The sequence below is a fragment of the Neodothiora populina genome (genome assembly GCF_041146345.1).
Source record: "Neodothiora populina strain CPC 39397 chromosome Unknown canker_contig_6, whole genome shotgun sequence".
NCBI classification, from domain to species: domain Eukaryota; kingdom Fungi; phylum Ascomycota; class Dothideomycetes; order Dothideales; family Dothioraceae; genus Neodothiora; species Neodothiora populina.
In genome coordinates, this window is record NW_027191414.1 from 958,464 (window position 1) to 972,446 (window position 13,983).

The 13,983-nt window shown below is 50.7% G+C and overlaps 7 protein-coding genes across 8 annotated transcripts; 3 read left to right on the forward strand and 4 right to left on the reverse strand.

Annotated features, from left to right (window-relative positions):
• Positions 1-826: 826 nt before the first annotated feature.
• On the forward strand, positions 827-1,829 carry AAFC00_005942 (uncharacterized protein; the record flags this gene model as incomplete). The annotated part of the gene is made up of 3 exons (XM_069348596.1): positions 827-880; positions 931-1,659; positions 1,731-1,829. The coding sequence occupies 3 exons, from the start codon at positions 827-829 to the stop codon at positions 1,827-1,829; spliced, it is 882 nt and encodes a 293-aa protein (XP_069198015.1).
• Positions 1,830-2,373: 544 nt separating this feature from the next.
• Positions 2,374-4,254, reverse strand: AAFC00_005943 (uncharacterized protein; the record flags this gene model as incomplete). The annotated part of the gene is made up of 4 exons (XM_069345809.1): positions 2,374-3,641; positions 3,694-3,783; positions 3,843-4,061; positions 4,143-4,254. 4 exons carry the CDS (start codon positions 4,252-4,254, stop codon positions 2,374-2,376), a joined length of 1,689 nt encoding a protein of 562 aa, XP_069198016.1.
• Positions 4,255-5,488: 1,234 nt separating this feature from the next.
• On the reverse strand, positions 5,489-6,757 carry AAFC00_005944 (uncharacterized protein; the record flags this gene model as incomplete). The annotated part of the gene is made up of 1 exon (XM_069345811.1): positions 5,489-6,757. One exon carries the CDS (start codon positions 6,755-6,757, stop codon positions 5,489-5,491), a length of 1,269 nt encoding a protein of 422 aa, XP_069198017.1.
• Positions 6,758-7,674: 917 nt separating this feature from the next.
• AAFC00_005945 (uncharacterized protein) lies at positions 7,675-8,155 on the forward strand (the record flags this gene model as incomplete). Its single annotated transcript, XM_069348287.1, has 2 exons — positions 7,675-7,740; positions 7,859-8,155. The coding sequence occupies 2 exons, from the start codon at positions 7,675-7,677 to the stop codon at positions 8,153-8,155; spliced, it is 363 nt and encodes a 120-aa protein (XP_069198018.1).
• A 461-nt stretch (positions 8,156-8,616) lies between these two features.
• AAFC00_005946 (uncharacterized protein) lies at positions 8,617-9,738 on the reverse strand (the record flags this gene model as incomplete). Its single annotated transcript, XM_069345812.1, has 3 exons — positions 8,617-9,158; positions 9,220-9,626; positions 9,695-9,738. 3 exons carry the CDS (start codon positions 9,736-9,738, stop codon positions 8,617-8,619), a joined length of 993 nt encoding a protein of 330 aa, XP_069198019.1.
• Positions 9,739-10,797: 1,059 nt separating this feature from the next.
• Positions 10,798-11,972, forward strand: AAFC00_005947 (uncharacterized protein; the record flags this gene model as incomplete). 2 transcript variants are annotated; one of them, XM_069347820.1, is made up of 2 exons in its annotated part: positions 10,798-11,041; positions 11,095-11,972. In XM_069347820.1, 2 exons carry the CDS (start codon positions 10,798-10,800, stop codon positions 11,970-11,972), a joined length of 1,122 nt encoding a protein of 373 aa, XP_069198020.1. The 2 variants fall into 2 exon arrangements, with proteins under 2 accessions (XP_069198020.1, XP_069198021.1); XM_069345813.1 differs by having other exon boundaries at positions 11,038-11,041.
• Positions 11,973-12,040: 68 nt separating this feature from the next.
• AAFC00_005948 (uncharacterized protein) lies at positions 12,041-13,351 on the reverse strand (the record flags this gene model as incomplete). Its single annotated transcript, XM_069345814.1, has 1 exon — positions 12,041-13,351. The coding sequence occupies one exon, from the start codon at positions 13,349-13,351 to the stop codon at positions 12,041-12,043; it is 1,311 nt and encodes a 436-aa protein (XP_069198022.1).
• Positions 13,352-13,983: the final 632 nt, after the last annotated feature.

The following is a 13,983-nucleotide window of genomic DNA, read 5'->3' on the forward strand; positions in this document are numbered from 1 at the left end:
CTACAGCTGGAAGGTATAGTACCTAGGTTTAGGTATGGAAGGAACACGAACAATGAGGTCAGGCACACCGAAGGAAGGTACAGTACCTTGCATTGCCGTATGTAAGTATAAGTCCTCGATTTATGCAAGCTTGCTCATGGATGCCTGGGGCTCTGTGAGGCGTCTATTCCTGCAGTACAAGAAGGGCCAGTGGCTCGTGCTCGGCTGTCTCTCGTCCAATCAAAGCGCGTACAGAGGTGATTGATGCGCCCGTACGTACTTGCCTGTACTGTGCTGTGCTGCGCTGCTACTGCTGTCCATATCTGATATTCACTTCTATATACTTCCAAATCCACACTTCCCCCACCCATCGCCCACGATGAGCCAGATCGGTACACAGATGGCTCTTCACAGGCAATTATGCCGGCCTGGCGCTTCATTGGCCAGCCTGGCTCCCAGATCCATCTCCCGCGTCTACCAGAGGAACCTTCAGGACATTGCCATTACCAGGACCGGCAAGCCCATTATCCGAATCGCTGGTGGAAGGTGTGTTGCTCTTGTCTTCTGTCTTCTATTGACAGGCCGATTGACTGATTCTCCCGCAGATCATCTCTTGGAGGTTCGCGCCCGCTCGCTGCAGACAGCTCCTTCTGTCCTTCAAACACACCTCGCTGACCTCTCCGTCAAGGACACACGGCAACCGTCTTCGGTGCGACTGGCTTCCTCGGTCGCTACATTGTCAACAGACTCGGTATGAACAAGTCACCAAAAGCAAAGGCTGGGATGGGTGTTGATCGGAAATACAGCTAGAGCAGGATGCACCGTCGTCGTGCCCTTCCGAGAGGAAATGGCCAAGCGTCACCTCAAGGTCTCTGGTGACCTCGGCCGTGTCGTCTTCATGGTAAGACTCCTTTCACGTCTTATCATCTGCCTACTTCTCACTGTTCCCAGGAATACGACCTCCGAAACACCCAATCCATCGAAGAGTCCGTGCGCCACTCTGACATTGTCTACAATTTGATTGGGCGCGACTATTCCACCAAGAACTTCGATCTCGAGGATGTGCACGTCGAGGGAACGCACCGCATTGCGAACGCCGTCGCCAAGTACGATGTCGACCGCTTCGTCCACGTTTCCTCCCACTCGGCCTCTCTGAACTCGCCCTCCGAGTTCTACCGCACCAAGGCCCGCGGCGAGCAGATCGCCCGCGATGTCTACCCGGAGACCACCATCGTGCGACCCGCACCCATGTTCGGATACGAGGACCGTCTGCTCCATCGCATCGCCAACGTCGCCAACGTCATCACCTCGAACCACATGCAGGAGCGCTTCAACCCCGTCCACGTCATCGACGTCGGCATGGCGCTCGAGAAGATGCTCTACGACGACTCCACCGCCGGCGAGACTTACGAGCTCTACGGCCCCAAGCAGTACCAGATGGCCGAGCTCAAGGAGATGGTTGACAAGGAAATCCTCAAGACGAGGAGACACGTCAACATCCCTCCCCAGATCATGGGCCCCCTCACAGCCGTGTTGAACAAGCTCCTGTGGTGGCCCGTCGGCAGCAGAGACGAGATTGTGCGCGAGTTTTTGGATCAGGTCATTGACCCTTCTGCAAAGACTTTCAAGGACTTGGAGATTGAGCCCGTCGACATTGCAAACTACACCTACCACTACCTGGTAAGTTCTCTCTTCTCTTATCTTCTATCAAATCCGCATTTACTGATTTTGTTTCTTGTCAACCCGTACAGCAAGGATACCGCAGCTCTTCGTACTACGACTTGCCTCCCATGACGGAGCGCGAGAAGAGAGAGGAGAAGAAGTACGTCCACGTCCTCGACGACCAATAGACGAAAAAAGAGGGGACGACAGAGATGAAATGGAAGAAAAGGGAAAGAGAAATACAGTCTGACAGCGGATACCTCTTTTCCCATCTCTTTTGACGTCTACTTTCCGGATAATCTCGAGTCTCGCAAGTTTCCAATTTTATTTTATATTTTCCGTCAATGCTTCCGCTTTTTTGTTTGTAGACACACTGTATAAAAAAGGGAAGACAAATGCTACGACTGGATTCGGAAGAGAAAAGAACCACGAGCTTTCGTTCTTCGTCTCTTCTTTCGTTATTATTGGTGTTGTTCTCTGTTGCGATGTGATTGACCACCTCTTTTTCCTTGCACGACATCAAGTGCATTGACTGTATCTTGTGTGCTGGATGGTACTAGACTACTCGGAAGTAGACCTCGTTCATCAATCCTTCATCAATCCGTCCATGTATCCGTTCATCCCATCTCACAAAAGTCCGTCCCACAAAGACGCTCCATTCCATGTTCAAAGATACACCCCCCTCCCAGACCCCCAAAAAGAAAAGAAATGCGAAAAAAATCAATCAATCAATCAATCAATCTCCCTAATCATATAAAACAGCATATACGCCTCGGCACCAAGCACCTCCTTCTCCTCGACAAGCACGACCTTGCTGTCATCGAACAAGAACCACTCGTCGCCCTCGCGCGCGTAGCTGACGTAGTGCCCGTTGTCCATCTTGCCCTTGTGCACGATGACGCTGCTGAGCTCGTAGACGGGCTTCGAGGGCGTCGGGGACTCTTCGTTTGCTTCTGCTGCGCCATTCGTCGCCGTCGTCGTTGTTGCTGTGTTATTGTTGTTGTTGTTGTTGTTGTTGTTGTCGTCGGATGAGGACTTCTTCTTGGCTGGCTTGGCCCGGCTCGAATAAGGCTGCAGGTCGAGCGTGATGGGAAACCGCACTTTGACGTCGAGTTTGATGGATGTGGCGGATGATTTGGAGTGCGAGAAGCGCTTGAGGTGGATGGGCAGCACGGCGGGCAGGCGGTGCAGCGAGAGCCGCTTGATGGCGTTTTGAGCGCTGTCGCATTGCCGGCAGGTGTAGTCTGCTGCTTGGAGCGTTTCGGGACTCGTGAAGCGGTCGAAGCACTCGGAGAGGTCTATTGCTGACATCTGCTGTGGGGGAGGGGGTGCGGTGTTGCTTTTGTCGCTGCTGCTGTTGTTGTTGTTGTTGTTGTTGTTGTTGTTGTTGTTGTTGTTGTTGTTGTTGTTCTTCTTGCTCTTTTTTATGCCGGGGTTTTTCACGTCGAGGGAGAGGTCGATGAAGGGGTCGTAGGCCGCGGTGATGTTCTTGCATTTCGAGCATGCCACTGTGCTGCGCATGATGCCGCAGAAGGTCTGGTGGATCACGCAGGTGCACTCTTCTGCTTTTTCCTCATTTTCGTCTTCTTCCAGGTTCGCCGTGTGCAGGTTGTTCAGGATGAACTGGAGGTACTCGTGCGCGTCTTGCTGCTGGTATCCGGCGAGACTACCGCCGCCTTTCCAGCTGCCTTGCAGCATGGCCACGGCGCCGTACCCTTCTGCTTTTTCCGTGCTGTGGAACTCGGTGAAGATGTCGTCTAGCGCGCATGATGTGCATGCTTCTCGTTCGCACTCGGTCGAGCGATGGCCGCCCGCGAGGTAATAGGACCGGATGAAGGGGTTGTGGATGAGGGATTGCAGCACGACGGACATGAAACATGTCTGACCCATGTTGTAGAGCCCGCGCAGCCCTCGTGCGCGACATGGTGTGGCGGTTGCATTTGATGCTGTGATTTTGCTGTCGACGTCGGAGATGAATGCCGCATACTTGCGTTTTTTGGCTAGATAGAGAGTCAGCTGATGACAGTTATTTGCGCATCGCATAACACATGCCTTGTCCGGTGCGGATCTCTTCTAGCGTAGGGTCGTAGATGAAGTCATTACACTCCCGGCACCACACATGGCCCTTGTTCGATTCTACACCTGTGATACTATGAGCGCGCTATCCAGTGGGAGACCCGAGGCAGAGACCAATGCCTCACATAAAGTATGCTCCTTCTCATGGAAATCTCGGTCGTCGTAGGTGGCGATGTGAGAGCAGTGGAAGCACAGGTAGTTTGGAGTGAGTGACACGGCCGATGCCTTGTCGGTTTGCGATAGATGCGGCACGACAGATGTCGGTTTCTGTATGGCTTGGATGATGGCGCCGTATTTCTTGACCGTCTCTTCCTGGTTGTCTTCAATGCGCGCTTTGATATGGTCTGGTTGAATTCATGCTTCAGTACTCGGTCTTCTTCTTCTCACTTCGCGTTCTTTGAACGAATCGAATCATCAGCACTCACCACAACCATAGATCTTCTGCATCGAGGGCAGCGGATAGCGGATATCTGCCAAAGACGGCTTCTTGACCAGCTTAGGAGATGTTGCCGACGTGGGAGTCTGGTCCATCGCCATTATTGTCACTATTCTGGGGGGCAAAGGCGCCGCTCACAATGCGCGGAACCGCACCCTTGTTGGAGTTTATATCACGGGCGATCTTGAGCCGAGAAAAAGCCCTTGCTGCTCTGACGACTGCCTCGTTCGATTACGATTATGACTATATACCGCGAAAAGCACATGCTATCTCCCAGTCGTACTTGAGATATATACTCTATAACCGGCAACAAGCGTTTATTGTTCGGCGATAGGCGATCCCGTCCGGTGCCTGGGAAGCCAAAAAATCCGGGGACGGAAAACGTCTATTGCAATTGATGAATCCACAACTCCAAGCCGAATTTTACAATGGCATTGTGGCGGAGTGGTTAACGCGTCAGACTTGAACACGCTATGCGTTCAGCAATCTGATACTTTCGAGTGCGCAGGTTCGAGTCCTGTCAATGTCGATGATTTACTTTTTGGCTGGATCTTGTGAAGTGGTTCTCGTGTGATTGTTTGAACCATGGTATCATTTGCAACAACGTCCGGTGTCTGAGGTACATGCCTGTCGATGACACATTTTTGGCTGCGTGAGCTGATGGGTTGTGTATCACTGCGTTGCTTAGGTACCTACCTTATGAAGAGATGGACCAGACATCACAATTGGTATCTTGACTTTACTCAGACCTCTCCCTCATGATATATCTCGCACAATGCCATCCAGCTTCTGAAGCATCTTCGTGTTTATCTACCAAAGCTCGTTTAAGCACTGATTTAAGCGAAAAATTCAGGGATACCTGACCAGATAGCAACCGAGCTTGGTAGACATTCGCTAGCACCGAACGTCAACCAAGCCTTTTTGCTTATCCACAAACCAAATCAAGACAACATTGGTCCATGCGAAGCAAAACGATGCTTCGATTCCACCTCTCGATGGTCTAATCATATTCCAACCATCAGACACCAAAAGCACAAAAGGAAGTGAGTTGATTGGTCAGTACGGGGGTCGAACCCGCGACCTTGGCGTGCCAGATAGGAAGCTATTAGCACCACGCTCTAACCAACTGAGCTAACCGACCAGGCTGAAGTTTCGAACACCAGTGATGTTAATATCCTTTTCAGATCCCACTTTCAGAACAGTCCAGCCTGTGATCGCCATCTGTAGCATCCTCAACAAATCCATTTCGAACATGCACTGTCGTGCCGCAGATGCAGGATACCCATTAAAACATCTTTGCAAGTACAGTCTAAACAGCAAAGCCAGGGGTCTTATTCAAACGACCAGCCACTCGGAGTCGGACTCCTCCTTTACGTGGATGTAATCATCATCGCTCTCCGACGGCAGAAGTTCAGGGCTCTGCGGTGGCGCCTTGTGCCCACTAGGCAATGCTTCGTCAAATACTTGCCTGAGCTCGCCCTTCTTAACAAAAGGGCGGAACCTCAGACTCGTCTTCTTAGGCCCTCTTAACACCAAAGGTTTGGCAGTGTCAAGTTGCACGAATATGTCTGGAGGTGTGTCTGGTTCGCTCTTGTCGCCAGACGGACTCTTATTGACGAGGTCTTCTTCGTCAAGTTTGCGCTGTGCAACCATTTCATCATTCAGTAAAGCCATGATCCCAACGGTGTGGGTGTCCATGATAGCTTCACGATACGATGGGTCTAATCGGGGAAGTTGTGGCCAATCCCACTCCTCGACCCTATGTTCTTGTGTGGCTTCTCTGTTGCGGACAGTGTCGAAATCGGTCGTAGAAAGCCTGTCGTTCCCGTAACGATTCGATGCTCGTGGGGTCGTCACCTCGTCCCGGCTGTCTGGCTCATCGCTGAGACTCCAGAGATGGTACAGAACATCGCGAAGTATGCACTGCTCCAATGAGTTTCTTGGTGCATCTGGGAATGGTCTGATGGGTAGCTGAATGATTGCCAAAGCGGCTTCGTCCACAAAACCTCGGTTGATGTTCACCATACACAGGTCTTGCTGAAAGCTTCGATGCTCAAAGGCAAGCTCTCTGAAGCTTTGCATCTGTCCCAGTTTATGGTACAGAAACATAGCGACGCAATAATTCGAAATAGTATCGATGATGTCTTTCTGAGTCGGCATGTAGCGGTAGATGAAGTTGACTGCTTCACACAAGTCCAGAGGTGGCATGCAAGAACTACAAGAGAGCTCACACTCTCTAGTTATGTTTGCTTTGGCCGCTAAACGGAGGCCATCGATATCATAGATGTTTGCAAGAAAGTATATCTGTGCATGCAGCAGCATTGAGATCGGTCCATCCTTGCATTCGTCTGCTACGTAGTCTCTGGGGTCAGTGTAGATGTAGCGAAGAAGTGAGGCAGCAACAGCTTCGCTGTATGTGTCCTCTAAGTAGTGTCTTGGACCTGAGCGGGTTGGATCAAATACCAAGGCTAGCACAGGGCTCACATCCTCGATAATATCTAGATTCAGTCCTTCTATGAGAGCAGATGTCGTACCATCGGGACGCTGCACGCCTAGTACAGCATTGCCCTTTGGATGGTTTTTGAGAAAGTTCAAGTCGTCCATTGCGAAGGTGTGCAATGATTTATGCCTGTACAGGACGTGACTAGCTCACCGCTACTGCCCATGAATAATATCTTCCAGCTGGTGTAATACTTCGGTGGATATGACGAAGGTGTAGCATATAGACAAGGCAGTCTTGTGAAGAAATCCAGAAGGAATGAAAGCAATGTGTTACCAGGTCTTGAGACATACCTTGAGGTACGGAACGAGGACCCCTCTGCTAGGCAACCACTCACGTGCCTACTGCATGTGACGGATGGCAAGTCCACGGCACTTCCAACAACATGACTGGTTTGATTTTCGTCACGTACATGCCATCGATCCAGAGCTCAGCTTCAAGCGTCACTGTTAGGAACCTACCTGAGTATTCAGAGTCATACTGTCATCCCAGCGAGCCTGCACGCTTCCAATTTGGTCACCTACAGCAGCTACAACATGAACTGCGGGATGGTCTGTCAACCCACCCCTGCATATACAAAAACAGCTGAGGAGAAAAGGTCTATGGAGCGGGGCAGGGCAGGGTAGATATGGTATCATGTCTCTTGTACAGATGCCGCATCACACAACATACCTAGCCATGTATTTTCAACACAACGAATTGCGGCTCTGCTAATTGCGTTGGGATGTGTCGCGCATGGCGATCCATTGCTGTCCCCTTAATGGCTGGAAGAAGTGGAGATAGAGCTATCTTTCTCTCTCACGCGTTCTGCCGCTGTTGTCCGAAAGTGTCCCTTCCACTCTCATCAATAAAGCATTCTTCTTGGCACACGCTTTCCCTCCATTTATCATTTATCATTTATCATAATCCATCGCTTCCATCCGACTCTTCTGAAACCCCAGAGAAACATCATTGCGCAATCATCATTAGATTCTGGTCAGTAGCTTTTATAAGCTATATTCTTTTCGTGGATGAGCCAGCCATGGGGTTGTTCTCCGTCCTACCTGACCACTTGAGTGAACTAGAACTATGGGTCACCCGTATCTTCGTGAGTTACCTTCTGCTGCTTTTGCCAGACTAGTCCGCCCTCATGTAAATAAAAATGTTACAAAGAAAAAGAAAAGAGACACTTGGAGAACACGAAGCTCATTGCTTCCCCGACTTAGCTGCTGCTCGGCGTCCTGACCATTGGTCCTTGGACTCTGATAATCGTCTACGACTTCATATTCTATCTCTGGCGCATGGCGACTTATGCCGCACCGATCATTGGCGGAAGAGCACATGGTGAACGACGACCCAGAGCTCCCTCTCTCACGGAACGTCCGAACGGTCAGCCTCGCGAGTTCAAATTGAGAGTGCCGGGCGACTCCGACACTGATGAAGCGCCGCGTTCTTCACTGCATGAGCACGACGCATCACATACAAGAGACGGAGTGGATGGCGAAACGAAGAAGAGCTCCTGAGCATGAAATTAGACCCTTCAAGTTGATACTAGAGCTGTGCTCATCCGGTTCCTTTTACGACTTCACGACAACATGCAAAGACGACAGCAATGGATCCTTTGCCTCGACCCGCAAATATCATAGAAATGAGCTCGGGCACGGGCACGATGTCATACCTTGCTGGATGACAATGTTTGCGTGGGCGCTCTCTGTAATGACAGGACGATGGTAGCAATGTGTAGCGGGCTTGAGACACCGTGCTATGCATATCCCCAAAGGTTCGCTTCAAGAGAAAATTAAGGCACACGAATGGCTGGCACCATCTGCCATAGCAGTCGCTTGCAATTGTCGACTCAAGCTTATAGACTTGATAGGATTGGCGCATCGGAGGCATGCAATCGCCCAAGCCTGACCAGCATACTGGAGAGATAATCAAAAGTCGCATACGTGAATCGTTAATCATCATTAATATCCGATCTCCGTTAGCAGACCGCTCTACTCCCAGCCTTCTCTTTGTACCAGTCCCTTAACTTCGACCCCTCCTTCTGAGTCAAGCAATGCATGCTCTGTAACCCAAGGCCACTCACTAGGTCAATCCATTCTGTCTCTAGCGCCTCTTTTCGTCTCTCGAACTCCTCGCCGCGGAAGTTGTCTGGCCATCCACATTCTTCGTACAGATTTCGCTTGTACATATATCTGTTCTGCGCAGCCTTTGCTGCCGCCACTCTCTCGCTGTAAAAGGTATTGTCGATCTCAGACTCTTCTTCTGGTCCGTTGTTGATGCCCCTATCGTCCTCGATCGCAGAGTAGCGATTCGTTGAACCCAGAGAAGACATGTGCTGCTTGTACGTAGGGCGAGAGTAGATATTCATGCTTCGCACGTGGCCGTGCTCAACCCTCCATGGCAACCAGTCGAGCGATCTCAGCTCCCCAACGAGGAGGCGCATCACTTCTCCCGGCGATCTGTGCGGCTGATCTGAGAAGTCGCCGAATTGCGCTTGCGGGTCCCATCTGACCATGAGTTCTGCGGGAGCGGTCAGAATTGCCACTCCTAGCCTTGTGGTATCCCGAGGGGGAATACTCACTCGACCTTATATCATAGATATAATTCATGCCAAAGTCCAGTCCGCCGGTCGTGATCTTGAAGGCCCAAGCGGGCAGCCCGATTTCCCCATCGCAATACGGCTGTCTTGCCGCCCTCAAGCGTTTCTGGTCTGCGCCCTCGAGGTAGGAGACAACTGCACTATCAGGAGCCATCGGCAGGCCTTCATGCTGCGCGGCATACGCATTCATCATCTCATTGGAAGGGTAAGGCAGGAGTTCCAGTAAGGCGATGATTTCCTCGGTGAAGCCTAGACGTTTGAGCTCGGCCGTGGCTAATGATGGCTTTCCAGGGACTCCATAGGGCGGATATATGATCTCTTCCTGGTGGAAATAGTGCAGATCGATCAGTGCATTATATATTTCTTGGACGCAGTTGATGAGCTCGGCACTGAAGGGAGGACAAGCAAGAGAAGCTTAGTTTGAGTTGCTTGAAGAAATATGGCACGGGTTACTTACTGCTCCGACTCTACAATCTTCAGGTAGCGAAGGTGAGTATCCATCCTCGCTCTTGGGATATGTCGAAATGAAAATTATGTCGAATGCCACAGAAGTATCTGGCCATGGGCCATGTATTTACCTTACAGTTTCTCATGTGGCATATGATAGTAACGGTGAGATATAGGTCGCTAGATTCGAGACATACAAGATACTCTGCATCCAATAATCCCACCTCTCGTAGTAGCGGACAAAGACAACGGCGCACGCGTTCGGGCAAGCGCCCGTTGAGACAATAGTTTTCGGATGTGTCTGGCCCACGAGGGGCTCTACGATTTAACAGCATCATGTATCAGGTTGCAAGATCTCGTGCGGATTGACATCTTGGGCTGGGTTTGTGGCGTTCGTAGTTGCGGTATGACTCGAAGGCGTATTGCGTCTTTTGCTATGGATCGTTCTTAGTGTCCCTCCTTCGTACCCACTCTGTATCCTCTTTACTCATGTTCTGCTGCATCGCGAAGGATTGTTCCCCTGAGTCTGAAGGTTTGGGAGAGGCAATATCCTTTTGACAAATGCAACTAAATGGAAAGGAAGATCCGAATGGTTGACTCGGGGAGTCGAGGCAGTTCAGTGAGATATCTAAGGTCAATCACGAAGTGAGATATGAGATGGCGGGGAAAGGCGAGCAGACCCCCGCAGCGAGTGGAGCTTACTTGGAGGACTAAGCTGTCAAATAGGTAAGCAAGCATGGTGCTCTTGTACAGCGAACATCGTCAACAACGACACAGCGGAGGCGAAAGAGCGATCAGTAAGAGTCTGTGGCTACACGTGAATGAAGTAGAAGAGCGCGCTTTTGTTCGCGTGACGACAAGATAGGTATATGGACTATTTGCATGCAGCAGTATCTATCGGACGTCTAGATTAGGTAGGTTTATCCCGAACACTGCGAGAGGCGAACTATCGCAGCTTAGAGCGAAGGCAATCGTACAGCGAAGGATGCTCGGATAGATAGGCGAAGGATACGTGCCTACTTTGCCGTCGGTGTATATGTGATGCATATAACTATCGTATCACGTTCCCAAAGCAATGGACAACTTTTGCCATTCCAGTAGCAAAGACCAAAGATGGGAGGTCTGACACTGACGGAGGCTCCGATGCCTATTGCACTGGCATTGATCATTGTGCTTACCATTCTCAGAGTCTTCCGCAAGAAGTCCAAATTGAGTTCACATGTCTTGCAAGAAACGAAGACAGCAGTACCAGTGGCACCGCCATATACATCCATTACACCATTGTCAAAGTTAGACCTAGAAAATGAGCCTCCGTTAAAGCTCCGACCATTTAAGCCTACATACCACCTGACAATGGGTAAGGAAAAGACAGCAAATAGTAGCAGATGAGGCGCTGACGGGACATATTAGCACTTGAAAATCTTGAGATTGATGAACTAGTCCAAGTTGACAAGACGTATAAAAGCCGCGTTCAGCTTCGCAGACAGATTCTTGCGGAACACCCGTCAACTTCGGAGTACCGCCCAGGCAGCGAAGCGGCAATCCAGGAGCTCTACACATGGATGATGACCATCTATCTTCCTCGACGCTTTCCAACTATGTACTCCCTGGAGAAAAGTGACTGTCCTCGCTACTTGTACAACAAGGTGACGGGAGGAGAAATCCCTCTGGAGCCTTCCAACGAACGCGAGGCGCTCTTGCAGCTTGGTTCGCATGTAGACACTGACTTTCTAATCTTGCTACCATCGCCTGTTGACGGTAGTTACCACTTAGAAGCATTCGTATCCTGTTTCCCCTCGGGCTTCAGCACTTTGGAGAAATTAGGTCAAACACTTGCGGCAATCCACAAACCGGTGCCAGGTTATGAAGCAAAGCTCGAAAAGAGCATGGACAGGTTCTTCGCTAAGATACCAGTCGGAAGGATCGTCAAGAGAGCGAACTGGAGTATCACTACCAGCGACGTACTCTATGCCGAGAGTGGCAATCACCTTTATGTGGAGGAAGGTGATGCGGATCAGATCGTAGCAAAGCAGAAGGCTGAAGTGCATATCCCGGACTGCCGACTGAGGTGTGAGCGTCAGACGCTGCATCGCCTGCCAAACACGAAAGCGCTTGTCTTTGCCTTCAAGACCTATCAATATACGCTGGCAGAGCTGAAGGCGGAAGGCTGTGGCGAAGAACTGGCGACAGCTGCCGAGGGTTTCGAGAAGGGTAGCGTACCCGAGATGAGCTTCTACAAGCGTGAGGTGGTATGGGGTGACAAGGTGAAAGAGTACTTGCGAAGTTGATGTTCTCCTCATTGATGTCGACGCCGGCCATGGCATAGATTAGCGATGTTTCGTTATAGAATCGTGTCTCAGACATCTTCGCCAGCCATTTTAGCATGTTTGAAATACTTCATGCCAACCCACGCGACCACCACCCAGACCCAGGCCATGACACCTGTCAATATGATGAGTGCGGGATAATAGCCAACAATAGGCAGAGTGGGGTCATCTTCTAGCTCTGGAGGCGCATAAGGCGTTTCGCCAACGTCCCAGGCCCAGCTCCACAGACCAAAACAGCTACCCATTCCGATGACAAAGACTATCCAGGTGACTACGAGCACGACCCATCCCCACCATTCGGTATCGCCATATTCGTACTCCTCATCCGCAGCGTAGGCATTGACCGGGATGGCAGAGAGGGGAGATGGAGGTTTCTTCGACGAGCGGCGGCGCTGAATAGAGGGTTGGCTGGGAAAGTATGACGACGAGCTGGGCATGGTCGACCTTTTGATAGTGGAGTCAGGCAAGGTGAGCGCTTCATCGTCGTCCGTAGTAGAAGTATTGCTCTGGCTCGTCGGGCTGAGGATTGGCGAGGCTAGTATGGAGGGAACAGAAGTTGTATGGGTCGAGGTTGGCGAGGCGACTTGTTGTATCGCTTCGAGAGATAATTTCAAGTTGGCCTCTTCGCGCTCATGACTGCGTGCTCTAATTGTGGGTGGGAACATCTGCAGGTCGGGAGAAGTGAGACTCAAAGGACGAGGGGCATTCTTTGGTCGAGCAGACTCTTCAGAACCTCTCAAGGGAAGGTGCGATGGAGTGGCATGCGCGATAGTGGTAGGAGCAGGGTCGACATTGACGTCCCCTACGTGTTCGTCGACGTTCCTAGGACGGTGTGACTGCAATGATGAATTCCTCCTTTCTCTACCTTCCGATCGCAGTCGTCCGGAAGTCCCTAATAGAGCAGTTTTTCTGAGTGATCCTTTTCTCTTGCGTTGTTTCGCGACACGCTGGGCGAGTAGCATTGCCGACTCGGGACGAGCAGAGGCAGCAAGATCATCTTCTACTATAGCCATATCATCGCTCTCAGGGGCAAGTCGCAACTTGGCTTCGTCTGGCTGCATGCGCAAGAAATTCAAGCGGGAAAGTATACTCCCTGAGAGGCTCCTCTTGTGACCGCCATGTTTTGAGGAGGGGCCCGAGGACTTTGCCGAGTCTGCTATAGGTGTTGACGAGGTTGCAGATCCCGCAGACTGCGGCGATGGCATCGGAACATTGGCCACGTTGGCATCTTTGCCATTGCGCTTCTTGGGGGTTTCGTTTCCTACAGTGTCACTTCCATGCGATGAATTTGTAGCAGCCTCGACCTTGGCCTGAGGCTCGACCTTGAACTCTACGTCCATCCACGTCGCAAGTGCCTAGAATGCGGATACGTTACATACTATTCGAACTACTGCTATGAAAATTCAAGATAGCGCAGATTTGCGAATATCGTATAAGTTCGACCTATTGTATTATTGCAACAAAAAATGACGGCAACGGTAGATCGTAATGGTGTCTTACTTCCATACGGTACCTTAGCCGCATGAGGGGGACCTCGAGATCACCTACTGTAATTACCCACCTTAGCCTCGAAATGGTTTGCGGGATCCAAAAGGTGATGTGGTCTTGGCAAACTCGATCCACCTTGATGTTCGTAAGGTACAAGTCATTGAGTATTAGAGAGGTAGGATTTAGTGCACAGTAGGTACATCAACACGACGACAAAGAAGCGAGAGGGCCGCATCAATCGCCTGCCACAAGACCAGTTCATCCAACGTACCCATGATCATGATAGAAAGGCTACAATATTAACATGGTGATAGACACTGTTGTGAGCTATCCAGATAATGGTGAACAGTGGAACCCGGGCTTAGAACGGCAAGGTAAGTTTAAACGCGTGCAGCAAAAACGGTGATTGATGCGTGTCTCACCCCCTTAAGCTTGGCTCCTTGTAAATTCCGGATTAAGCGCTCACGGTTGGTTTAGTGCATGT